This window comes from Melospiza georgiana, chromosome 3 (assembly GCF_028018845.1).
Source record: "Melospiza georgiana isolate bMelGeo1 chromosome 3, bMelGeo1.pri, whole genome shotgun sequence".
Taxonomy (NCBI): domain Eukaryota; kingdom Metazoa; phylum Chordata; class Aves; order Passeriformes; family Passerellidae; genus Melospiza; species Melospiza georgiana.
Window position 1 is genome coordinate 101,261,641 of NC_080432.1, and position 26,493 is coordinate 101,288,133.

Here is a 26,493-nt window from a genome sequence, read left to right on the forward strand (position 1 = left end):
ATTCCATTAAGTATGTGTGTGTATATTATGCATAAATATATATAAAATAACATGTATTTGATAGGACGAAGGAAAAGAACAAAAAGTCCTGCATTAGTTGGAACTGCTGAAGAAGAGATTATCTGAACAGCTTTACATGAAAACACGCCTAGATTTACTTCTCCAGAGCATGCAGAAAGTTTGGTGCCACTATCCTTAATTACAAACAGAGGAATGATCAGTTATGGATTTATTAGGAATTTTAAAAAGCATTTTTCCTTTCTAGTGCACTTTAAGTAGAGTACTAGCACTTGGAGGTATGATTTGAAGGTATGATTTTTATTAGAAATGTAGATGGTTCACCATTGGCTGTCTAAGAAGCAACAAAATAAAAGTTATTTTGCAAAATGTCTATACTAAAAATGAACTACAACAAAATCTGTCCATAACCATTGATGATCTCCTGCTTTTCCTTTTAAAAAGGATACATCAAGTCAGCATCATTTTTTCATGTATCTAAGAAGCAAAGCCACAGCAGAGGAAAACATTATTACAGGTTTATTATGTCTCAAAATATAGAAATATATTCCAACAGCATTTTTTAAAGAATAATATAACAATAATCTTCAGCTTCTTAGTCTCAAAATGGTACACCATTATTAAAAATATATTACTTAATGTACCCAAAATTTAATGTCCATCAAATTCCATTTAGAATAAATTGAATTCAAAAAAGCATATCCATCTACCCAATTTATACCAAAAAACACTAATTTTTTAATATGACAGAGGAGTTTAACTTTTCTAAAATGGTAATTCAGATGCAGACCTTTTTTCCTATATATTCTTGTGCATGAATTGCAACTAAATCTAGATATGTAGGTAATGTCAGTGTAAAATACAGATGGGAGTGTAAAATGAACTGTTCTATTAAGGGGAAAGAGTTCCCAAGGCTGAAATCAGAACTGCTAATTTTTTTTTTAATTGAGTGTATGCATAGAAAGGATTTATGTATTACTCCAATAGCAAGATAAAATAAATTAGTTTCTGCAGAAACAACAGCTGCCTATTCACATGCATACACACACTCACACACATGCTGATTTTATCAGTCTGTAATTATCTGAGTTTTCTGAGATATGTTTTAAATAACCAGAGAAGTCAGAGTTTACATGATTAGACTGTCTAAGAAGAAACTTATCAATCCTATCCATTTTTTAGCAGCTCTTTGAGAATGGCTTAAATGAAGCATTTTTAATGAAGGCAGTTCATGATAAAAGCATATGTGATAATTCGCCATGTAATAGAGAAAAAAAAACATTTCTATTTTCTCACTTTCACAGCACTAAAACAAAGGGGTGCCCAAAGACATTGAGTGTATAATCAATTCAAAAAAAAACCTGTGTGTAGTGGTGATGGGAATGGTAATTTGTAATTGGCTGTGTAATTCAAAGCCAAAGGTTTAACCTGAGACCAAAATTTAGTGGGAATAAAAAACTTGTTGGTATGGATTTAAGAACTATTAAAGTTGCAAGTGCTAAATAAAAGGAAAAGTATCCCTTATTGAGTCCCATTATTTAACTCAATTCCCACCTGGTAGAAAAGCAGACGGGACTGCAAACAGGCTGCAAGTTATGTAACATCATCTTAGGAAAGGTGTTTTTTATCTTTACCTGAAAACAGCCACCACCAGGGATAAGATTTTTGATTAAACATGTGACAACTGCTGCACCCCCTGTGCCTTCCCTTGCACACTCTTAAAACACATCCAGAAGTGGGAGCTCAATAAAGCAAAGCCCTTCCATACCCTGTGTTCTCTATACTTTGTGCATATAGTAGCACGTGTATGTAATGGGAGGGCTTGTGTGTTTTTTTTTAAATTGATTTTGGCTTGTTTTACACTAATATAAAAATACCTGCCAGAGCAGTGTCATAGATAATAGACTGATAGGATTTGAGGTAAGAATGTTGTAGTTCAATGTTTAGTGTTAACTTGGAAAGTCATGGATAGAGGCAGGAGTCTGTCTACACAGAATTTCTGAAGCCTGGAGCCTTTTGCAAACTCTGCAGGTCACAAGCCAAAAAGTAACATACTCCTCCAGTTACACTCGTCTTGTTAAAGAAAATAGTTATAACAATTATGTGCAATTTTTTCACTTCTATTTTTTATATCCTATTTATTTTCTCAAGCACTGTTCAACATTTCACTTTTTCTAATGGAGTAGAAGTTCTAAAAGAAAAAAAAATATGTTTAGCTGAGCAGTTTTGTTTAGCTTTTTCTTCCTGTGCCTTTTTCTAAATAAATACCTTGCCACAGTTTTCATTGGCAAAATATGACCAAATGCATTTAGTTCTTCTAGCAATACAAAGCAGTTACAGAACTTCTGGAGTTTCTTGTTTAAAAAATTTCATACAAAAAGGCTTTACTTTACAATATTGAAATGGGATAAAGCAAGTTTCAGTATGGTCAATGGAAAAATTAATTTGTGAACTTCTGCTGCATAGTGAGGTGACCTATTAAATAAATGGTTCTGAAATTTTGCTCATACAAAAGCAACTATATATTTTTAAATAAATAAAAGCTACTATGTACATTATACTGTACAATTAAATGAGAGATGACATGAAATGGAATAAATTTAGGCCTGCCTTTTCATCAGCAATGCTCATATCTTGACTTTATTACAATTTTGAATAAAACCCTCTGCTTTAGATTATTTTTTTGTTTTAGTGGCAGCCACATGAACGCACCACCATATTCCTGTATTTTTTTAAAATAACATTGGAACTGTCATCAAAGTAGAGCACGGAGATTGCGTTCAGTTTTGTTGGTGCACAGCATGGCTTGGGTACGTGATCGGGGAACATCAAGTGAACCTGAAAGACAGATAAATACACAGCTCATATATCAAACAGAGAGGTGCAAGGACAATGTCAGTGCAAAACATGTCTTTGCAATTCAGCAAGGGCTGTGGTCACAAATTTTCCTCGGTTAGCAAGTTTAAAGCACAGCTTACCTCCAGCACATTTTTCTGATTTCAGTTGCACAGGCAGGGTTATACAACAAAAGCAGATGGAGAGATAAATGAGAAGCAGCCAAGACAGAAAGCTGGTTTTCAGATGAAATTTAGAGAATTGGAGTTAGGCAGCTGCTGAGGAAGACATTTATACATATTGTCTCTACCATCTTTGCTGAGGGCGAGGCGTAACATGAAGCAAAGGCTCAAGCCCCAGGTCTCACTAGGACCCCAGCATGTGCTAAAATGCTTTCCTGTGGTGGGGGCTCAGTGTGGAGGAAAATCTATAGCAGACAGCAAAGGCTGTGCAGGCAAAGCCTCATAATGAAACTGTTTTCAGCCCGTGAAATGGTAAGATGTGGGGTCTAAGACAGTATGAGTGCATTTTAAGGTCTTATCTAGGTATCTATGGAGCCAATTTTTCTTCCATTGAAATAAAAATCAGTTCATAAGGTGAGTGCCAGCTGGACAGAATATTTGGGGCAGGGGCTGAGGCAGAGAAGTCTTTATGTTCACCAGGCTGAAATATATCAATGAAAGATTAAAGCAAAAGTAAAGAGTTTTGAAAAGTGTCCCAGAACAAACAAGATCTAGTGGAAATAAAAGGGCAGAAATTCAAGTTCTTTGTACTTGAAAGAAGGTTGGATGTAATATTCTACACTCACTGAAGACTTGGAACCTGGAGAGTCAGAGAAGAGGGAGTTGTAATAGGAAGGGCAACAGATTATTAAGGCATGGATGAAGACTTCAGCAGTAATAGATTTTGTTTTTATGTTAAGTCTTTGTAAATCTGTTAGAGCCATCTGTCTTGCAGTGAGATAAACCCAGAGCCTTTGCCAGCCAACATGGAACAGTCTATCAGGAAACAATTTTTACATAACAGTTACCATGAGAAGGCCTTTTGAAATGAGCAATAATAAATCCTGAAGTAGCTGTTTTGTAACAGTTTAGACACACATTTTAAAAATATTTAACAAATGAATAGCAAAGCACCAGAGGAAAAAAAATTATTGTGCCTGACCTGGTCAGATGTTTGTCCAGCCATAAATCATGGTCCCACCAGCCCCTGCCACCCCTGATGGAAGATCTGTGGCCCCACAATACCCCCTTGGAAGTGATGTTCACAGCCTTTCCAAGTGTTTACCCCTAATTCAGTGCAAGCCAACCTGATAATCCACTGCCTTGCATGACCAGGAAGGCAATGCTACCCCTGTGCCTATTCTGAGGGCGATGCAGGAGATGAGAAGAAAGTTTATAGAGCTTATTAAATGTACCCTGTCTTTTATTTATATGTACGTGTATTGTCTGTTTGCCTGACTTTAATTGCAGAGAAACAAGAGAGGGAGAGAGTGAGGTACAGGCCTGTATTTCTCCTATTCTTGTTACAGAAGAAAATAAAAAAGAATCAGTAAAGTTTGGAGGGGTACCAAGGAACAATCACTTCCCACACCAAAGAGCAGGCTTTTTCAGAATGGTGTAATCATTATGGCCAGGAGGTGACTGCATTTGGATTAGGGTGGAGCATATGAATAATTGCTTCCCAAGCCATCCCCATATGCACACCTTGTGTAAATCTGAATTTTGTATAATTTAAACCAGAAAGCATTAAACTACTGTTATCTCATCTAATTTATGTACAGCTGAAACTTAATTGGCCTCATGATTTTTTGGCTGCACTGAATACATGTACAGTACATGCAAAGGGAGACACGCAATTCCAAAATGGCCATAAAAAGAGCAAAAATTAAGTATCCAATTTAAAAAATAGGACAAACTACACACATTTCCTTACAATGGGAAAATAACCGTTTTTTGGAAAGGAAAAACACACACGAGAAAGTAGCAGTGAGCCAACTCTTATTTAACAGTCCATAATTGCAGGAGGGATCTCTAACCTGGGGATCTCAATGGTATTGGCAACTTTTCTGGACAATGCTTGTGTAATACTAAACTATTGCTTTGCTGACCTACTTCTTTTCTGCTCAGGACTGCAGATATGCTGTTCTTCATTGTCTTCTAAGAACATTGCTGTATTCCTTGCCAACTGGCATTTTCTGTTCCCTTTCACCTGAACTCCTTAATACACTTCTACTTATTTTCAGCCTCTGACATTTTCCCTTCTTTTTGTAAATCTTGCTGACTGGAATTCTAGTATAGAGGAATAATGTTGCATTGGTGACGGGACTTGGAGAAGGTGAGTAAATGAATAATTGAATGGAAGGGAAAAGTATATGCTGAGTTTTTGAAAATGTCCCTCTCATGTAGAAATATTTGGCAATTTTCACAAACAGAACTTGTTTCCTATCAGAAAGAAATACAATTTTATTTTTGTTTGTTTGCTTGCTTGGTTTTGGGTTTTTTGTTTTTGGTGTGGGGTTTAAATTTGAGGGGGGTGTTTGAGCTGGTATCCCAGGCAATAACTCCTCTCATTTCTCAAGGGGGAAGGCTTTTCAGGCCCAGATTTGATGTGAAAATAAAAGAAAAATATCATTATCCTTGGACAGAGTCATCAGCATAATCTGATAATCAGGATATCTTACCATTATTAGTTTAAATCAAACAGAACCCGAAATCCATCTAATCTCAGCTGAGTGTCTTGAACGTTCCAGAAACTAACTGGGGATGACAGCCCTTTCCTGTTCTCATTTCGTGCTGAGACTCCCTCCTTGTGTATTATCTCTCATTCCTCTCCTTAATCATTCTGCTAATACCAGTGCTATTCAGAGCCAGCTCTTCAGCTGGCACAGGTGAAAAATCAGGTTTTGACCAGACCGACCAGACTTTGGCCTCAAATGTAATGACATTTAGTCATAGCCTAAAGGTTGTGGTTTCTGTAGCTGAACACTGCTGGGCTAGAGGAGGCCTAGCCAGCTGCCTCAACTAAGATCATCTTTTTGGCCGCTCCAGCTGAGGCACAGGACTAACATAAGAATTAGCAGAGGCAGAAAGCTGGCTGCAAATCCCCTTTTACATGTACCAGGCAGAGCAACAGATCCAAACACACTTATTTTTAAATTGCATTTGTAAGCCAGGCATGACTGAACACAATTTCGTACATGCAAATGCATCTGTTTGCAAAGCTTCACATTAAATTACAGTGTAGGAATCTGTGCCAACAGTTGACAACAGAGGTCCATAGAGTGGCCAAGTGTCATCATTTCTGGAAGGTATAACATGTAGATGTTAACACTGAGCTTCAATAAGTTGCAAAAACTCTTGGAAGTCAAACCAGGGGGCCCCTTTGGTTCCTGTCTACACAATTCTCCAGCAATACAACACAGTCTTCTCATGTGCTATTGCATTTGAAATGGAAGTGAAACCTACCACACAGGCCACTCTGAGCAGTTCATCCTCTCTCCAAGAAAATCACTAAAACAGGTTTTGAAATGAGTTATGATTTACCAAGAAATAATCAAAATTCAGTAGTGGTAAACAGAAGAGTCAGGCTCTGAGCAGAGACACAAACAACTGCAGCATAGGCAACTATAACACAGTCAGAGGCATACCAGAGTCTGAACAATGGCATGGTTTGTTGCATTCATGTGGGCATTGAGGGGAAAAGAACACTCTCCATCACAGTAAAACGCAGCGTAGCCCTCCGGTGCAATAATCCAATCCTAAAACAGCAACAAATAAATCCACTCATTATATTTTCTCACTCAGGGAATTTATAACTATATCAAACTAAGACTTGCTCAATGACAAAATGAACTTCATAAGGTGGCATGTGAAATGAATGTTTTTTTTTTTAAAAAAAAGTACTTGCTTTGTTCATAGAAAATTGAGATGAAAATTAATGAAACCTAAAAGTCTGTACTGAATACCAAATGATGAGGCTATAAGGGAGACTGAAGATTAAAATATATTTGCAGAATACTTTTCATTCCAGACTAAAAATCTTGAGCACTTGTTGGTGCAACAAAAGTAATTAAAATGCATTCTCTTCCTTCAGCATAGTCAGCACTGTTAACTGTATTACTGTGTGAGACAGCATTGCCAGGGATTACCTGTTGGCATGTCAATGAATCATACATTTTCAGTATTTCAAGCAACACAGCATGGGCTAAAGACCACAAGAGGGAAAATATTTTAAAATGTTAATGAAAGCTGTGTGTTTAGTTTGCTGAATTCCTCCTCTGCCAGGTAATAGAGGTGCTGCAGGAAGGGCAGAGAGGATCAAGTAGCTACTTGGGATTTGTATCTTATTTTTTTGTATTTTATTTCATTCACCCTATGTTTCACTGATCAAATATCGTACAGTGTAGGTCTGGCTTTCCAGCTGAAACTTTTAATTCTTACAGTAGCCTTTTGTTAAAAATAGATTTTCTGTTTTCTTTGACTACTGCGGCCACTATGGCCACTGATCTGAGAGCCCAGCACATCTTGGAGCATGCCAGAATTTACTGTTTAAAAACAAAACGAAACAAAACAAACCCAAACCAAAAAAACCTGTTGATATCTGAAAAAAACCCCTGTAATCAAGAGACAATGGCTCACTTGTTCAGCGGCCTGAGTTCAATACCACAAGCCTGCTCTGTGGCCCTGCACAGGGTAATTATGCTTTGCAGACTTGGGAAAACAGCCTCTGCCTACTTCTTCAGGCTGCTGTGGGGATAAATATACTACAAAATATCAGAAAGGATGATGAGGCCATATGAGAATCTGAGCTAGATACATAAAGGTTGAGCTGTCACTAAAGAGGTAGCATACTTATACTCCTCATAGACTTGTTTTGCTCCTGGAGAATGGTTTTAAAATAATTCAGAGAAATCTGAAATGCACAGGCAACCATCCCTGGGTTCTTACCTATATATGCAATAGTTAGAGGTTGCTGAAGGCCTTCTTGTTCTTTCTTTATAGAGAGTTCCTTGCTTTCTGGAAAAAAACCCTAGATTGATCTCTATTTTCTTTTCCCATAATGCCCTGCCTCTGACTTCATGACCTTTTACTGTAAGTATATTATTTTTTTTTGTTACTGTATGGCAGAACGAGTTTTCCTCAGAAATTATATAAAATTAACTATAGTATCATAAAGATCACTGAGCCTATTTTCCTTAGGGACATAAATCCAAGATTTATTTCCCTAAGGACCCTACCCCAGTGAAATCTCTATGACTTGCTGCAGACAGCACTGAACAAGGGGATTTAAATCTGAACTAGTGAAAATTGAAAACCTCTCATCACTTGATGAGGAGATTTTCATTTCATTTAGTGCAGATTCACTCAACTCTTGAGTGGTAGTTTAAGTTTATCTATATGTGAATGAATCCATATCATAAAGTCACTAATATATGCAATATGTTTGAGAGCAGAGCTAAAAAAGGTATACTGATAGCAATATTGATAAGGATTTGTTACAAAATGCATTTAAATAATCTGTCTCTCATCATTTTAATACCAATTTCCATAAAGAAAACAGAGTGTAAATAATGGGGGACTTAAAATAGATTGTCCCAGTTTGAACTGTTAGGAAAGAGCATTTATAATCTTACCTGCCATCCTAAGTCTCGGAAACTCACATAAAGTTCGTGTTTCTTACATGCTTGCTTTTGCTCGCTTGTGTTATAATCTGCAGGAAGTAAATAACATTCATAAATTATTTGGAAGCATTGCTAGAACTGACAAGCTTTAGCTATTTTTGAGATCCTTACCAAGCTGTACAAAGGAAAGGAAAAACATACTGTCATTTATACTCCTAGGGTTAGTTGTGAAGGCAATGTAAACCTGGAAATATGGAATCAGCACAGTCAGACTGATACAATTTCTGTACCCTGGCAAAATATTGCATACAGTATTAGGGGAAACGGGTTTACAAGGTGTCTACTTGCTGGCCAGTTGAGTAACACCTCTGATAATATCCACAAAGGTCATCAAAGAGGACAAGTGAGACCCTGATCCAAAATATCAGGGAAATCATCTCTAGGTTGGCACAGTTTTAATTGCCAGGTAAAGAAAGTATCCCAATTCAAAAGATTAATTACCAACAATAAAAAATGTCCAGAAACAAGAGAATTTCCAAAAGTCTCTTAGTTAAACACACAGTGGCACATAATCTACTTCTTAATTTTTACCATATATTCTGGAAATATTTACCACTTGATGATCTGTAGCTGCTAATACTAGTGTAAGCAAGTAGACTAACAGGTGCTTTTTAAAGGACTGAAAGCTCTCTGTCAGAGATGTGTCAGGATAGAAGGACACCCAGAACCTTCCATACATGCTTCTCCATGAGAACCTTACTCCTGGAGAAATTCTAGTGCTTGTTTCTTACTGCTCCTAAGTAACAGGATCATGCCTTGATGACATTAGCCCCCAAAGTTGGTTTACACAGCTATTCCTGTGGTGCCACAAGTGAGGCATGTGACAGAGCACAGAGTAAAGACTGTCTCCTCTCTTTCCAATTCAAGAATGCTTAAGGTGACTTTTTTGAACCAAAATAATAATTCTGGGAAAAAAAATAGTTCACAAAAAATTCACAAAGAACAAGAAAAAGCAAATAAAAAAGTCCACAAAACCCTGAAAATGAAGACATGGGAAAATAAAACAAAACTTTTAGTTTCAGAAAAAGAATTTTTTAAGGCACATTTCTTTTTTAACATTATAAGACTTGAGACTGAAATGGTAAGGTCTTTGAAAAATTTCAGGGTAATTAAGATTCAGAGAAAAACTCCTTTTTCACATAAAATGAAAGGAACTTTCACAGTCTGTTAACTAATCTGTGTAGTTCTTCACCATTCTTGCAGTAAACCCTTCCAAATATATGGCCTAGAGGAGTTTTTCGCAAATTTGTCAAGTACTTTTTGTCAGCCATCCTGACTTCTGTTACCATTGCTTCTCTGGGTTCTCTTCAGTTTCTCTGTGTCTTTCCAAAGATGTGACGGCCACAACCAAAAACATTATAAAATAAAGTAAAATAGTTATTCCAGCTTGTTTTCTAGTAGTATTATCCAGAATATGAGTTTTGCAGTAAAACCACACTGTCAAGTAATCAGCTACCAAACTTTTTTTAATGTATTCCTGTCTTGTCAGCCTTAGGACCCTGTTGTAGTTTTACAAAGCAATGAATAAAGAACAGGTTGGGGATGAGGATGTTGATGAGAACTGCAGCGTGATGGGGCTGCAGCAACCATGGTGGAGTAAAGGTTCTGAGGGATGGCATCCACAACAGCGTTACAACCTGTTGCAAGTCAAGCAAATGTGGCACAAATCCACTGTGGTTGTCTAGGAAAATCCTGACTGAATTCAAATTCAAATAGGAAGCAAAAGTAATGTGTAATTGGGATGAACCACACAGAAATAATATAAACATGTTGCCTGGGAAAACATAAGAAAAATACAGCTTTGTTGTTCAGTAGAGCAAAGGGCCTAGCGACACGGACTCAGAAGAGGTTAATATAGCCAGTGATTTCTTTGTCTTGTTTTTTACTGGCAAGATTTACCCCAGGACTCCCAAGGCCCTGACCCTAGCAGCAGAAGGTCTAGCCACAGTAAAAGAGACAGAGTTAGGAGCCAGTTAAGCAGCTTGAAGATACATGAGTCCATGTGAGCAGAAGGGATGAATTTCAGGGTGGGGAATGAGCTGACCAACACTGCAAAGTCACTTCCTGCCTTTTTTGAGAATTCATACACCAAAAGACATTCCCGATGATTCAAAATGGAAAATGTCGCACCCATCTTCAAGAAGGCCAGTCAGCTTAACCGCAGTTTCTGGGAAGTCTTTGGAACAAATTCTCAGGGAAACTGTCCAGGCACACAAAGAACAAAGAAGGTGTTTTGGGAAGAGTAAGCATGAATTTACTAGTTCAAATTGTGCCTAACCAACCTGACTGTTTTCTGTGATGATATGACTAGCTTTGTGGGCTTTTGAACAGCTCTGGGTGTTGATCTCTTTGCTTTTAGGAAGGTTTTGGATATGATCTCCTATCATATTCCTTGAGTCAAATTGGTCAAACCAATCAAAAACTTTGATAGGTTAGAGTACTTTGATAGGTAAGAATATAATGGATGGAAACTTTCCTAGGCTGCTGCACCCAAAAGTTGGGGTCAGTGGTACAGAATCACCTGGCAGCTGGTTACTAGGGAGGTGCCTAAAGGATCAGTGCTGGTAGTAGCATCCTTTTCAGTAGCTTGAACAATAGAACAGAATGTGTTCTCTGGAAGTTCACAGAGGATATGAGATCTAAGAGGAGTGCTCCATCATCCAAATTTCCAATAAAAGGTTGGACTGCACCAGACCCAGAAGGAACTCGACAAGATGTCATTTAAAATACACAGACAATTTTTTCTTTTATTGGTAACATTCTCTTTGAATAGGATTTTTCTTTATTTTTTAAACAGGCTGTGTACCTACTTTCTATTGAATACACATGGGCCCAACATGACTCCCAAAAATGTGTCAAAAGCTGTCCACAAGTCACAAATATGTGCATTTGCAATACTAGATAAGCATCAGGGATGTTAAGATAGGCTTTCTAAGCTATGAGTCCTCAAATCCTCATGGTTTTTAAAGACAAACATTGTGTTCTTTCCTATGGTATTTTCCTAGGCCTTCAATGACCACCATTAAAGGATCTCCACATACAGCTGGTTATGTGCTGCCATCTCAGATACTTTCAGTTGTCCCAGGGCACACAGGGTCAAAATATACACCACATCCCATGGGATATCTATGTATTTTTGGAGAAGCAACTGGAAGCAAGGCAGGATGCCCTAAGACATCACAATTTTTCAAAAATCCCTATGCCTTTATACAACCAAAATCCCTGGGTCATGCCTTATGCTGAGTTGTATGCAACAATCCAATGGGTTTTGCACACACTCTAGAAGTGAAGGTAGTTAAAAGTAAAAGAACTTAAAAAAACTGGACCTGTGTTCACTAATCATTCTTCACACAGACCTATATATTCATTTTCATTAACATCAGTGCCCATAGGAGATGAATTTTGAGCTTTTCTGTCTCAGCTATTAGAGGGAGTTTATAACTCATATGTATAGAATAAAAGCCACTTTGCAAAAGAACTGTGACTGAAAAATGTGGAAAGTATGCACATGAGAAAGTCAGGAAAACCACAATATGTTTTTTAATAGCACACAAGCAGGCAAACAAACGAAAGCTGAACATTGTGGTTTTGCCAGCTTTCTCTGCAGTGGCAGCTTCATATTCAAGAACATGTACAGAAGTTTTAGGGCCAAGATGTAGCAGAACATCCTCCAGTTAAAGGGGAAAATCTGAATAATATATATGTAAGTCATTGCACAGATGTCATCATTGTTGTGATACTCTGAGCCATCTGAATATAGGTTCAGATTATGTGTGGTCACACCAGAACACCTGATAAAATGGCCAGCATGTACAGACTGTAAGCCATCTAACCTATTCACCTACGAGGAAAGTGAGACTCAGGAAAGTTTGAATCCTTCTCTAAATTCTACCTTTCATGGAGGACAAATATTGTGTGTAATATAACACTTTATGTAAGTATCAAATGTGACATTTATAATAAGATCTGGTGCTAAGGATTCAATTTCACACACTGTAGCTTCAAAGCCCATATGCTTATTCTGTCAAGAATCAAAACCATAGGCTATTGTGATTGAGAAAACATTGTTCCTCAGTGGAATCTAAACCCCTACATAGCAGAAAAAGCTGTGGAAGGAGGTCAATAGAATATATGAGATTTTTTTTCAGGGGAAATAAAGACATAAAAACATGCTTATACATACTATTGCAAAATACTTTGATTTTGAATCAGTTTGTGTAACACCAATCAATAGCATACACAAAATGTAGGCTTAAGTATTGTTTTCTGGTTTTATCTCCATATGAACAAAAATTATGTAGCTTTAGTTTCCTGGTGTAAGTCACTATTCAGTATTTAAATGTGGCTATTCTCTAGTGCCCAGTTACACTGTAACTCTTTTCAGACAATGCTAAAAATGTTAAAATTTAGCCAGCTTTTTATTAGGGGAGAGTTACGTGACTTACTTTGTAAACAACCTGCCTGGTCTTGTTTTGGTTTGGGGATTTTAATTTTTATTTCTTCTATCTATAGTTCAACAAAAATAAAATAAAATAAATAAAAAAGAGTTTCATTCTCTGTGCATAGCAGGCAGGTAGAGCCTAATTCTGTCTGTCTTTACACTTCATTGATGTCATCTCCTCTTGAAGTTCTTAGCAACACAGGGGTGGTGACCCCAAGTCTGTCAACAATTTTCCAGGTGTTATAATAATAGATACATAAGATTTAATTCTCTTATATTGAGATTGTGCATATGAGAGAATCACAGAATGTTAGTTGGAAGTGACCTTAAAGATCATCTACTTCCAACTCCCCTACCAGGGGCAGGGAGTCCCCTCATTTCCACTAGACCAGGTCTCTTCCAACCTAAACCATTCTATGATTTCATGAAACTTCATGAATAATTTTAAAAATATCTTGTCCTTTGGAAGGGAAGAGCTGGGTTGTCTGGTGGAGCTTTCCTTTTTGACAAGCTGAGAACACAGTAAAGCTAATTGATGAAATCCAAAAACTTAAAAAGGGAAAAAGAGGGTGGCAAAATACAAAATGGAAGAGGCAAAAAAAGGCAAGAGCAAGGGGAAAAGGGAAAAAAAGAAAAAAAGAAAAAATAAGAGGGGAAAAAAGGAAGAGAAAACAAAGAAGAAAGAAGCAAGGAGGAAGTGAAGACATGATTGTGATAAAGTTGAGACTGATGTATAGAAGGAGAAATATTGGAAGTCTGTCATATATGAATGACAACATACCTATCTGGGCCGGGCTACATCACCTCTGGCTATGTAAGTGAGCATTTTCCACTGTCAGTTCCTGTCTTACTTGCTGTAGATACAAGGTCATGGAAGAGGCTTAGAAACAAAAGACCTACATCACACAGTTATCTTTGCCAGTCACTGTGTCAAGTGTCTTGCTTCAAGGAATGAATGAGGATTGAATATAGACTATTGACTATCTTCCATGAGAAAGATGATGGGCAAAATTCTTTGGTTTTTTCCCAAAAACTTTTGTGTTTAAATATGAAGATGTGAATTTTACTTTTGAAGTTCTGCTCATTACTGAAGCTGTAGAGAACAGGGACAATTAGCCTTCACCACAAACCTAAAGGGATGCAGTATATCCCCCAGATCCTGGGGCTGGAAAAAAGAAAAGGAGCATAGCTTTTCTCTGAGAGCAGGCTCTCCATATAGAGGGACTATATTCTGAAAAGAGTCAGAGATCAGAGAAATAAGAATATGTTCTCTTCTCTATGTCTTTTTTGCATGCTGGTGGCATCTGGACAGAATCCCTGCATTGCCTTTGTAGCCTTCAGCATTCTCATCCACAATATTTCAAGAGTATTGTTGCAGTAGTTATTAAAAGAATTCTGGAACACCCATGGTGGGAAAAGTCCAGTGAGCAATCATTAATGACACCCAAACAAGTTTGTTTATTTGTGACATGGGGATTGTTGAGGCAAACTGCAAGGCAAGAGCATTGAATGTGGCTTGCCACAGTGCAGGAACTACACCTTCAAGCAGTTTTGCCACAGATGTTGCTATGTGAAGCTGTGGTCACTTATCTACCTTCAGCTTTGCCATCTTTTCCAGCCTGCCTATATCTTAATGCCTCCCTCTCCAGGCAATGCCTCTGATTTTGATGCAATTGCCTGCGCAATTGCTTCTTAACCTGATCTTCTCTTAACAGTATGATTTTCTTGACCTGCAATCACTTCTGAAAGAGATCTGCCATGGATCAACATATGTAGTAGTATACTCTATGCTCATGTAGACCTCAAGAAGATTAGGAGAAAATTTGTTTCATAATGCCCATTTCACTAGAGATGTTCTGATTTTCTTATTTTTACAACCGGTCTGGAGCACAACTGGAAGCAGAGGCAAGGTTGAAAAGTATTTTGAGACTTACAGGCAGCTCTCCCTGAGGTAATTCTTATGTCAATACAATGTGATAAGGTTGTGTTTTTCCCAGGTTGAAGCAGCATGGAGCTTTGGCTTTCCTGATATAATCAATGAAGCTTAAGAAATCTGTTCAATTCTCACTTTTTCATGCACTAGATACATAGGATTCAATCTGAAAGTGTGATATTTATATTTAGGTATCTTGCATGTACCATGTACTTAGGTGATTATCCCTTCACCCAAAATAATGTGATTCTCAAAATCAGCAGACTTTCCAGTGAATGTGAAAAATTATTTTAATAATTTCTTTGATTTCTTTAGCAACTTAGCAGTAATTTTTGGTTATTATGGTAAAATTTTCCTTCTGCAAAAGATCTGGGAAAGGCATTTTCATTGCATTAGAGTAGTCTTAGCCTGCCTCTGTCAAGGTTCTGAGACAGATATAAGTAATGCATATTGCTTATAACACCTCTCCTCAAATAGGTGAGCCCCACCCCAAGGCTAAATTCCTTCCACAAAATATTGATTTGCTTACTTTTAGACTACCATGGGATTTAAGAACAGCCCTTATATTAAGGCTTTGATATGCTGTTATTAAATCTGCCATGCTTCTAGAAAGAAACACTTTCACACCCTTTTCCCAAAAAGTAGAAATGTTTGTTCAGAAGTGAATATATTTAGAAAGTGACTTTGTGCCTTCAGCTGAAAGGATTGTTTCAGGGAAAACTGCAGCAAAATTTATTCCAGGCTCTAAAGCAATTTAAGAACATTTTTATGTGCATTATTGTCCATACCTTTCAGGTAAGGGACAAACTTCACTCCACAGAGGGATATATTTTATCTTTATATCATTACTTGTCAGCTGGTCTGAACTCCTAAGCAGTTTACAATTTTGCAGATTGGTTAAGCTTCCTCATTTCCAGTATTGAGATTTTTATGTTACACCTTGCCTTCTTCAGCTGAGAGGCAGTTTTGCTGAGGCTTGCTAGACAAATAGTAGGGGTGCAATCCTTTTCCTCTATTTTAAACTTATGCATAGCAAAGACATCATCCAGTTGCATACAGTGTAGGCTTAGTTTCAAGCTCAGACACAGACTTTCTTAAACTGCTTGGTCATTTCACCCTCCTGAGGCCCATGATACATGTAATTGATCTGACTTACAGAAGGCAGATCACACCCAGGGCCAACACAACGAAAGAGGAGTGGGAATACTGTTTCTGGCAGTTCAGCCAATAAGCAGCACCTTTTTGAGCTGTTGTGAGTGGGATGCACTTGAGCAGGTGCCCACTCCTCCTATAAAAAGACTGCAAATCATAGCTCCATCTTACCCCCAGCGCCTGGCATCCTAGAGGACTCCTGTTGACTACTGGATTTGTTGCGGTTCTGATTTTTCCTCTTGTTGTTGGCTGCTCGGACAGAACGGAAAAGCACTTCACTTGCCTTGAAGAATGCAACCATGAATGGTTGCTTTGACTGAGGCCCATGCCTTCCAACCAGGCCAGCAGATTTAACATTGATACTTCGACCTAAAAGCAAGGGGAATTAGAAGTTAAAAAGTGAACTCCTGCCCCTCCCAAAGCCCTAGCAGAAGTTCAACTGCTGACTGAATCATAGCAAGGAATTTGCTGAAATCCTGAATTTATATGATTAGGAAAATATCCACATTTTGTTTAACAGAACATAAAAGGACAAAAAAGGTAAGCAATTTGCAAAAGTTTCAACAGCTTTACAGATACAATTTTTATTTCATAAAATTGCAGTCTCTTTGTGCTATATATCTTATTCAGTACAGAGGTGTTTTAATTCAGTCTCATATACATCTATAGAACTGAAAAATAAATGAGACCCATTAAAGTCTATTTCCTATAGAAAGGATAATGTGATGAGGTCTTCTAATTTTGCATAGCTTCAGTGGGATGTGGAACTTTATATCCCCCAAGCAAACCAGTAGCAAATAGGAGTGTAAATAATAAATATAATTCTACTTTAAAAATAAATATTTTGCAGTGTTACTCAAACTGATGTTCATTCACCAGTAAAGGTAGGAAGCCATTCAGTTGTTCAAGAGAAAAGAGTTTGAAATATGTGTATTATTGACTCTGGTTCTGTTCCCAGGGGATGTGCATATTTCTTTAAAATATTTGTGCAGTCAGGACTGTGTGGTAACCTCACTATATTATGTGGTCTAAACCTCACTGAAAGAGAGGAAAGCAAAACAAGTCACTGAAACTGCATCAGTGACATTTTAGCAAATAAACCCTCACTCTTAACAGAATTTATTTTGGCAGCATAAACACTTTTGTGCGTACGTGTACTGTGCAGAGCCCTTCAACCGTCAGAAAACGAGACAGTGTCGTGTGAAGCTGTGCAGCTGTGCAGGGTGGGGACACAGAGGTCCTGTGCAGCCAGGGAGGCTCCGGGCACGGGCACCGGGCAGCGCCGGGGCGCCGCCGCACTCCGCTAAACCCGCTGGAAAATTCGGGACGCGGGCAGCAAAGGCGCATCTGCCTCACAAATGTATAGTGCTGCTAACTCAACCACCCTGAAAAAGAACTTGAAAACATGGGAGTAAACATTATAGAAATAAGCATATAGGTTTCCTTTTCAAACACAAACTCACAGTGGCTGCACGCCAGAGTCTATATTTCTTAAAAAAACTCTATCACTGGCGTAAATGAAAGAGGCAGTTTGATTTGTGGTTAAAGTAGTTTCCATTCTACTTCCACTGTAACAAATGTATTAATTCAGCTCAGACTTCCTCCTTCTGGCAGCCCTTTTGCAGTAAAAAGAGAAATTAGAAGTTCCAGCCAAATACCATACCTTGAACTGACCCACTTCAATACATAAACACTTTTACAACATGTTTATTCAGGTGTAGCACTTTAAATTGGTTTAAGATGTTTCCAGTGACAGAGAGCCCAGCAAAGGCAAGAGAAGAACTGAGAAAGTTAGCAGTTATGGAGCAGAGTAATTGGCAACATATTCTGAACAATTTTGATAATTGCTTTTTTGACTGCAATGGAAAAATATATTTGTTGAAGCTTCTGATTTCATTTTAAATGCTTTTTTAGTCTTGTGTTTCTTTAATTCTTTTTTTCATGTGTTTGAGTTACTATTAAATAATTCAGTAACATTAATTTCTATATGTTCCAATCTTCTGTTGCAAGTCAGATATGAAAAACTGTACATGCTATTCTCTATTCATAACAACATGGACAAGCTAGCTTCTCACCACAAAGTTCCACATTTCCCTTCAGTTCTAGAGGGAATATTTTTACTATTTTTCTTTGCTTTTCATTCCAATGACTTTCAGAATTTTAATTTTATCTGTAAAATATTAATGCATTACTGCTGGACATATGGAGAATACTATTAGATTTATATATTGAGAACTGTAAAGGTGTGTGAAGCTTTTCTGAATTTAAATTTAGGTTCCCTGAATTTACAATGGTGGATATTGTGTGCGAAGCAAAATATCCTTCAAACCAATGTGAACTCCCTTTAAAATAACTTTTAATATTATTAAGTTTCCTCTGGGCTTCCTTTAGACTTCAGCAATGAGAAGGTTATTAAGATTCCACAAGTTAAGGCTTACTTGGTTATCCAGGGTATAGAGATATACTATAAAAAATTAATCCTGTAACCCACAGCCTTTTTACACAGAGAAACAGCTTATGTGACTATATTCCTTTATGTGCTTGATCTCCTAAGCAGCCAGCATACGATTTTAGGACTCATTTATTCAATTCATGAATGGAATACGCACTGGATCTGCTTCTTGTGCAGAGGAAAACTTTTATTGACTTCTGTGGGTACATTGTTAAACTTTTCTCTCTCAGTTTATCATATACCTTAGCTTAACTGCAACTTTCAGAAGATGAAGCAATCAAAATATACACTGCCCTTGAGACACTATATTTCTTCTGGGGAGGATCTCTGAACTGCTTGGTTTGGAAATTCAAGCGACATATGTTGTCTCCATTTTAGGTTGCTTCTTTTCAAAAGAAATTTTGCATTTACAGAACTTCTATTATCCTTTATTAAAATTTAAAAAAAAAGGGAAGAAAAAATTCTAAAAATGGTCTTCAGTCTAAAAAAACGTTGCCCCTTCTTGAACAGGAGGTATTTCAAAACATTCTGCTTCTGAAAAGCATCAAGCTTTCTGCCATAGCAGTAGCTCCATTGGGTATGCCATGGTCTTGTTAGGTAGTCCTTATTTTTATTTGTAGTGTCAATTTCAGTATACATTAAAAAAATATTTGCTCTATGCTGAATTTCCATTTGTAGCATTCATTTTTGTAAGTGGTTTTAATCTATCGTGTCTTGTAAACATTTTGAAAACTCTTGGCTTCAATGGCAACTGGAAATCCAGGTCTCTGGGGCATGCAGTTGTTCCATACTGTGGCATTAAAGCAATACTTTCTAAAGTGAGCTGAATGACTCAGGCTGACCTGCTTAACTACACTCTGAGCTTCAGCCAGATGAAACTCATAAAACCAGAAAAGCGAGATTTGTCTTCCTGCTTCTCTTGAGCATCTCTGAACAACGTTGTCAAGCATTCTGAAAAATGGGCTGCATTCTGTCCTTCCATCCAATCTTTAATTCCTAGCATTTCAAAGATTTTTTTCAGATTTCAGAAGAAAAGAAGTGCAAGTAACCAGCAGTCTGCTAGTGCCTGCTCCACTGAACTTAGCCACTGCAATTGTCCCTGCATCTAGAAAAAACCCCAAAACCACAACAGATTGATTTACTCTGTGCAGTGATAGTCGAGAGCCCTTGTATTCTTCACAGTCTGGCATGTACTTCTCAATACTTCTCTGACAATTAATTATCTTCTCTAAACACTGGCAGGTATATTTGGAGACTAAGACATTTAAAGCATTATGTTTCAAATTTGCTGAACTCCTTACTCCTTATTCATAGGATTCTGAGTCTTTGGCAAGATGTACTTGTTTGACTTGGCATTTAAACTTCTTTTTGGCTTTTATACTATTTGATAGTAAAGTGCCCTTAGCAGTTTGCATAAAAGCTTGCATGGAAGTTTGGGTTTGACTGACTGAACTGAACGAATATTATTTACCTTTTCACATTCTCTCCCCTAATAATAAAGGAATCACTGCTACAAAAATAACGGTGAAGTTCAGCTTACAAAAAGGTCCTATCTCAACAATCCTGACAATTTTGTGGTTTTTATTTTTTCACCCACAAAACAGGAATTGCACTCAATTTGATAACAGCAGAGCTATTTGCTGTCACTCTGTCTGCTTCAGTTCTGTCACATGCATTCATATCATACAATCCTTTGCATGAACTGACCAAGTTCCATCTTAAAAGTTCATTTCCCCTCCAGCTGCTCCAAATGGAAATGCAAGAGGCCTTCAATCTTTCAATAATAATCTGTCTTGCAGTCTTGACCTGAAGACGTATCCTTGTTTTCATAACATTCAGACTTTTTCCGAGACTGGCAGTGTGGATGCTCGTGACAGTAAGATCTGTGCCTTGGCTTTATCTCCTCAGACAGTATATATTTTAAGTAAAATATTGATCAGACACTTATTTTGCAAGAGCTTTCAGTCATTACGCATCCTAGCCAGATTTACACTGGCAGCACAGCACAATGAGTAATTCCAAAATCCATTATTTTGTCCTGAGTCATCAGCCTGCACCAAACCACTCATTTTGTTATGAAAAACAAGAGCTTATTTACTTTCAAAAGTGTTCAAGAAGTCACAAACCACATTTTTTAGATTAACCACTACTCCTAGGTCACAGTAGTTATTTTGGTAATAATTTTATGTATTTGTACTTAGAAATGAAAAATATAGTAATTCTGAGAATTCATTTCAATGCAGTTTGCTGAAAAAAAAATTAAAGTTCCAATGCCACACCTAGGATTTCCTTCTTTTGGGCAGCGACATCTGAAATGAGGAAAGGCCTTTTGAAGAAAGATCCTGAGCATCCAAGGTCCAATAACATTTCATATTTGAGCAAAAAACTTCCCATAGGCTCTGCCTATGAAAGCTGACACAGTAGTTTTCAAAATTAGAGAGAAACTTTCATGGTTTCTCATGTCCTAACAGCACTCTCGAGAGCAGTGAGACTTGAAACAAAAGAATTGAGCTGGAGCTTGGCTACCTAAGCTTATTGCAAAAAAAGACAAGAGAAAAGCTAATAACACCAATGTGATGGTCTATATATAACACATCCTCAACACTCCAACTCTAAAGTATTTTTTTACTGTCTCTATTGTATAATCTACATAAACTGTTGCTCAAACCTTTCCTTTGGTGGACACATTTATCTATAACAGCATAAAATATGCTTTTGACACATGCTTTGTGTGTTTTATTAACTCTTCTTCTCCCTGGAGGCTTTAAGGAATTCTGACAAATGGGTGGTCTTGGATGCTCTGCTCTGCCTTTCCTAGGCTTTAGTCAAGACTAGATTCATCTTTTGTTTGTCACATCTTACATTTAGTTGTTTTTACTCAGTTAATTTAAAGGAATTTTGGGTATCTTTTTGTGTTAATTTTGGTATTCATAAAGCTCTTGAAGAAAGCACTTGGGAACACATAAGGAACTCTGATATGCTGTATAATGTGGCAGTACCATATATGCTTACACAAAGAAAATCAGTTGTAATTATACACAAAAATGCTCTGTAAGTACTTGATTTATCCTTCCAAGTTAATGCACTTAAACTGTGAGTGGCTTGTGGGAGTCCTGGGGCTTTTCTGCACCATTAAAAAATGTGTTCAGGAAGACAATAAAACAAGGAGAGATTAGATTAATTGGTCATCCACCAAAGAATAAAATGGATAAAAGCCTTCTGAATGGAATAGAACACAAATGCCATTATCTCTAAACTAATGGTGTTGAGAAGCAGCTGTATCCTTCATCTGTCTGGGGAGCAGGGTGTGGGGTGATTTGCACAGCTGTACAGCCAGGAGCAGTGTGCACCAGTGATGGTAGGAGAAGGGGTGGGAGCCCATTTCACTCCCCTCCTTGGCCCTTCTGCTTAAAGGGAGTGTGCCCTTACTAACAAAGGGTGCTACAGGCTGACACAGTGTTTGTACCCAGCTGGAAACTGTGGTTCCACCTATCTAACTAAAGACTAGACACCGAGCTAACTAAAGACTGCTGGAACTGGATCATCCACTCTGCTCCTGGTGGGAGTGTGCTCCTGGTGCATTTACATCCTGCGCCAGCTCCACCACAGTCAACAGAACCTCAAGGCAGCACTGCGGCACTGGGACCTTTCTCATGGGGACCTGAGACATGTTTAGGGGACTGAGAATCATCCCTCCAGCTTGTTTCACACCACAGTATTGCCGAGCACGTTTAATTTAAAACTAGTACAATTTTGGCCAAAGTCAGCTCTGAACCAGAAATGAATGTAGCTGTACTTAGGCGGTGCTTGAGCCCAAGCTAATAAAACCTGCTGAGGGGCAGGATGTATTAGCTCGGGTTCAGTGCTGTGCTAACATGGCTATATGGCTTCCAGATGGCCCAGAATTCAGTCAGAGCTATTGCCTGCCAAAGCCCATATATATATATCAATATAAATACATATTTCCTAAGTTTCTCCACTATAAGGACAGTAATGGAGGAGACATTGCTCCTCATACTTTGCCTCGTAAATACCAGATCCATCAAGAGGTTTAAAGGTAACAACCCAGCAGCATTCTCCAGAGTACTTGACAGCTACCATGGCCAAGGTGGTCTAGGGGCAGCTGTGGGATAAATTCATGACATTTAGTGCGGTAATGATGAGGCCAAAACAACATCAAATATACAGCCAAGTACATGAAGAGGCCAGAGTGCTGCCACAGATTGTTGAGAGCAAACCAGCCACTCCATGCCACACTGAAAGCTGCCTTTCTGAAGGCTTAGTTGAAGAGAGGGACCTTGGAAGATCTAGGCTAAGAGGAAGAGAGGGTAGAAAACAGAGACTATGTTTTTTAGTTTCTTCCCCAACATCTCTGGAGAAGAACTTCACCAATCCTTCATGCAGCATGTGGGGTTAAGAACCAAACTCCCTTCCAGGGGACACATATCAGAGCATACCCAAATTCATGCTGAAGGGGGAATCAGCCTTCCACAGGCTTCACTTGGATTGAGTAACCTATTTTTATCAAGTTTGCTTTTGCTCTGGGGAAAAAAAATACTTGAAAATACTTGAAGAGTCAGAGTCGGGGAGCTGAGGGTTCCTGCTGCCTGCCCACCTCAAAAAACAAGAAAGCCCAAAGAAACCTTCTATTGGACTATGTGGTAACAGAAATCTTAATCTTTGTTTTTTCAAAGTAGACAGCAGTTTCTTCCCTTCTGGTGTGCTGGTAGATGAAAAATAAGTGAGAGCTGCAGTGATTTAATAAAAGGCACAGAATTATATGACAGTGGGGCTACTCAGGATCTTGTGTTGAGAGCTGTGTATTTGGAATCCATTTGATTTTATGGATCATCACCAATCACATTGCATATTATGTCCCTCTCCCATTCTCTGTAAACAACTCTAGGTTCTCCTCAGCAATGACATAAATAGAAAAAGGATTACTCTTGTAGCTGTTTATATCACTTCAGCAATAGTGATGTTCAGATCACTGCTAATGTCCACTTATAAAAATGCTAAATGTTAATACAAACTTGCTGATCCACTAGAACAAGTTTTAAGTCTTAGGAGACATGTGATATATATATAGGAAGAGGTTGCATGGAGCTTTTGAAATTATTTGTGCATCTGTATTGATTTTATGTTGCAATTCACCCAACATCCGTGCATCCATCAGCGTGAAAAAGATCACCTCTCATTTGAATCATGACAGAGAGTTTTGGTGTCAAAAGCAGGGAATCAGCCAAGAGGGGATGCTGCAGAATGTTGAGGATACGTTAAAAAAGAGAATCAAAAAAACCTGATCCTTAATTTGCCACAGCCTCAGGGAAAGAGTGCATTATATGTTGACAGCTTCCATATGTGTCGTGCAAACCTTTATTCTTACTGTTCAAAATAAAATGTCCCATTAAGAGAAAAAGTCTACATTTCATGCTAAAATGAGACGTATGATACCAAATACTGTCCTAAAGAAAAAATAAAACACATTCCAGTGTCATGTGGCTTTTTGTACTTTTTTCAGTATTTTCAAAGGGGGAAAAATATGAATTACAACAACCAGACATTTTTCCAAAGATTTTCTTTTCACACTGTTGTATTAGTTACAAACTTCTTTTTATTCCTTATGTAGACATTATTGTTATTATTTGTGCACCATCTTCAGGGATGCGAAGAAATATACACAAGTAATTGCCAAAAAATGTCTCTGATAGATGATGGTAAGAAAGATTACTTTTAATGGTAGTGATAACAATATAATAGCACCCTGGAGTCTCAGCAACCATTGGTTCCCCATATTGGCTGCATGAATAAATCTAAAACTTAGTATGTTTTTACAGACTTGATTATCCAGGACCCCAGTGTTATTTGCAGCACCGGAATAACTCGATCAGGGATCCTCTTACTTACCAGAATCCCATTTAATTTAATGATCTGTTGCAACAGAAAGGTTAATGGATCAGGTTTTATCATAAATACCTCTCCAGTTATGGGGACAGAAGTACTATGCCTCCTGTAAACTCGGCTGACAGCTGGAGGCACGAAGAAATGTGCTTCAGACCTGCATGGCCTGAAGTTCACTCAAGCCAAGGGAAGGTTTTTCTGCTGATGTGAGCCAGTCCCCGAGCTCTCTCAGAGAACTGGTTGGAGGAAAGGTGGGTGGGGTTCTCTGGGTTACGAACCGAGTCCGCTACACACTGAGTCGTATAAAAATTCATGTTCCATCTGTACACAAACGTGTCATTCAACTGCTGGTGTTTCTAATAGCTTCCAGAAGTAACAGCAACCCAATAAAAATAATCAAAGCCTTAAGAGCAAAATTGTAAGAGCATGAAAGGATGATTTTGCTTGTGCTAAGCTGAAGTAGTGTAGTGTAGGTCTATCCTATAGTTTTGAAAACTTTAGAAGTTGACTCCTTGTACAAATAAAGTGAAAAAGGGAATAGAAAGTGAGGGGAAAGGCAAATTCCTTCATAAGCCAAATAAGTAAGGTGCAAAAGGTAAAGCTGTTTGTGGCTTTGGAATTTAAAATAGAGAATTATCTAGCACCTTTCCGATCTTGGGAGTAGGACAGGGGAAATATTTACATGAGCTATTCTTTTACAATTTCTTCAGTGTATTAACCTAAAAGTTTCCTTTTACCCATACAAACTTTCTTGTAGTTTACCAAACGGATGTAATTTTGAGGCTAGAACCAACAAATTGCTGGTTGCAGGGTTTCTTAATGAATGCCTTTCATGGATATTTAATTTTCAACAATTTCTGTGTTCAAATCTCCTGGAAAAAAAAAAAAAAAAAAAAAAAAAGTCAAGGATGGAGTTTATTCTGGAGCAGGAAAGCTGGCCAGAAGCCAGCCCACCTAATTTGGATTCCTGACGGAGGTGTCACCTCCTCAGAATTGTAAGAGCTTTAAAATGGCCTCACTAAACCAGGCTGCCTAAGAGATGTGCTCCCCAGGCAGGCCAGGCTCAGGAGCAGGGCCTCGGGGGCCGGGCGAAGGCAGCGGCCTGCTCTGCTCTGCTCTGCTCTGCTCTGCTCTGCTCTGCGCTGCTCTGCGCTGCTCTGCTCTGCTCTGCTCTGCTCTGCACCAGTGCCCCCTTGCCCACTAGCTGTGCTCTGACCATGAGGTGACGCCAGATGGAGCGGCCATGAGCTTTGGTGCGAGCCTGCCAGCTCTCTCCTGAAGCATCGTGCCCAAAGGACAGTTTCTGCATAGCTCTCCAGCAGCCAGGGCACTTGCTGAAAAAGTATGAGACGCTTTGTTCACAGCCCAGCTGAGCCTGAGGGAGAATTTAGATCAAAACCAATGAGAAAATGTAGCCAGAACAAAGAAGAAAAAAAAAAAAATTAATCCTTACACCAGGGTTTCTTCTGCTACTCATTAACATTATGTCAGCTAAGGTTTAGATTAACTGGCATCATAGATCCCTTGACCTCTGACATAAAAAGCTTTTTGACAAAAAGAGTTAAATCTGAGTTTGCTTGTAAAGTGGTATGGATTAAGTGAACCATCACAGAAAAAACAGTATATAAGTCTCTTTTTATTAGTTTCTAAAGAAGTCTAAGTAAAGAACATTTCTTCTAAAAATATTGTTTTGCACTGAGATGCATTTTCAAATTTAATGAAGAGCATAACTCTGAATAATGCAGTAGCCCAGTAAATTTGTACTAAAACCCTCACAGCTCAAAACTTCAGTTTTGATAGTGTTTTTTTCTAATTTTCAGCTAACTAAAATTTTCAAGATTTCAAATTTTTAAACCATTTCAAGGTTTAAAAAAATCTTTTTTTCTTTTTAAAATTTAAGAAAACCAGTTCCCAAATTACCCTATTGTTAAATTTGCTTCAACATCAGTATCAACAGATGCTGTATCTTTTGAATGGCTCTGAGGTTTATTTTATAACTTTTTCTATGCTTCAGCCCAAGAAGAATTCCGCAGAAGTTTGCAGAAGAAGTTCTGCAAATCTGACTTTCCTGAATTTAA

At 38.0% G+C, this 26,493-nt stretch overlaps 1 protein-coding gene across 2 annotated transcripts in view; it reads right to left on the minus strand.

Annotated features, from left to right (window-relative positions):
- Positions 1-2,706: 2,706 nt before the first annotated feature.
- The window catches only part of BMP5 (bone morphogenetic protein 5), a 54,300-nt gene continuing 30,513 nt past the window's right edge, over positions 2,707-26,493 (minus strand). Inside the window, exons 4-7 of one of the 2 annotated variants that reach the window (XM_058020732.1) lie at positions 16,234-16,431; positions 8,489-8,565; positions 6,503-6,613; positions 2,707-2,856 (exon numbers count right to left, since the gene is read on the minus strand). In XM_058020732.1, the coding sequence (XP_057876715.1) occupies positions 2,707-2,856; positions 6,503-6,613; positions 8,489-8,565; positions 16,234-16,431 (536 nt within the window). The remainder of the gene's footprint in view (positions 2,857-6,502; positions 6,614-8,488; positions 8,566-16,233; positions 16,432-26,493) is intronic. The other variant, XM_058020733.1, reaches the window with a different exon arrangement.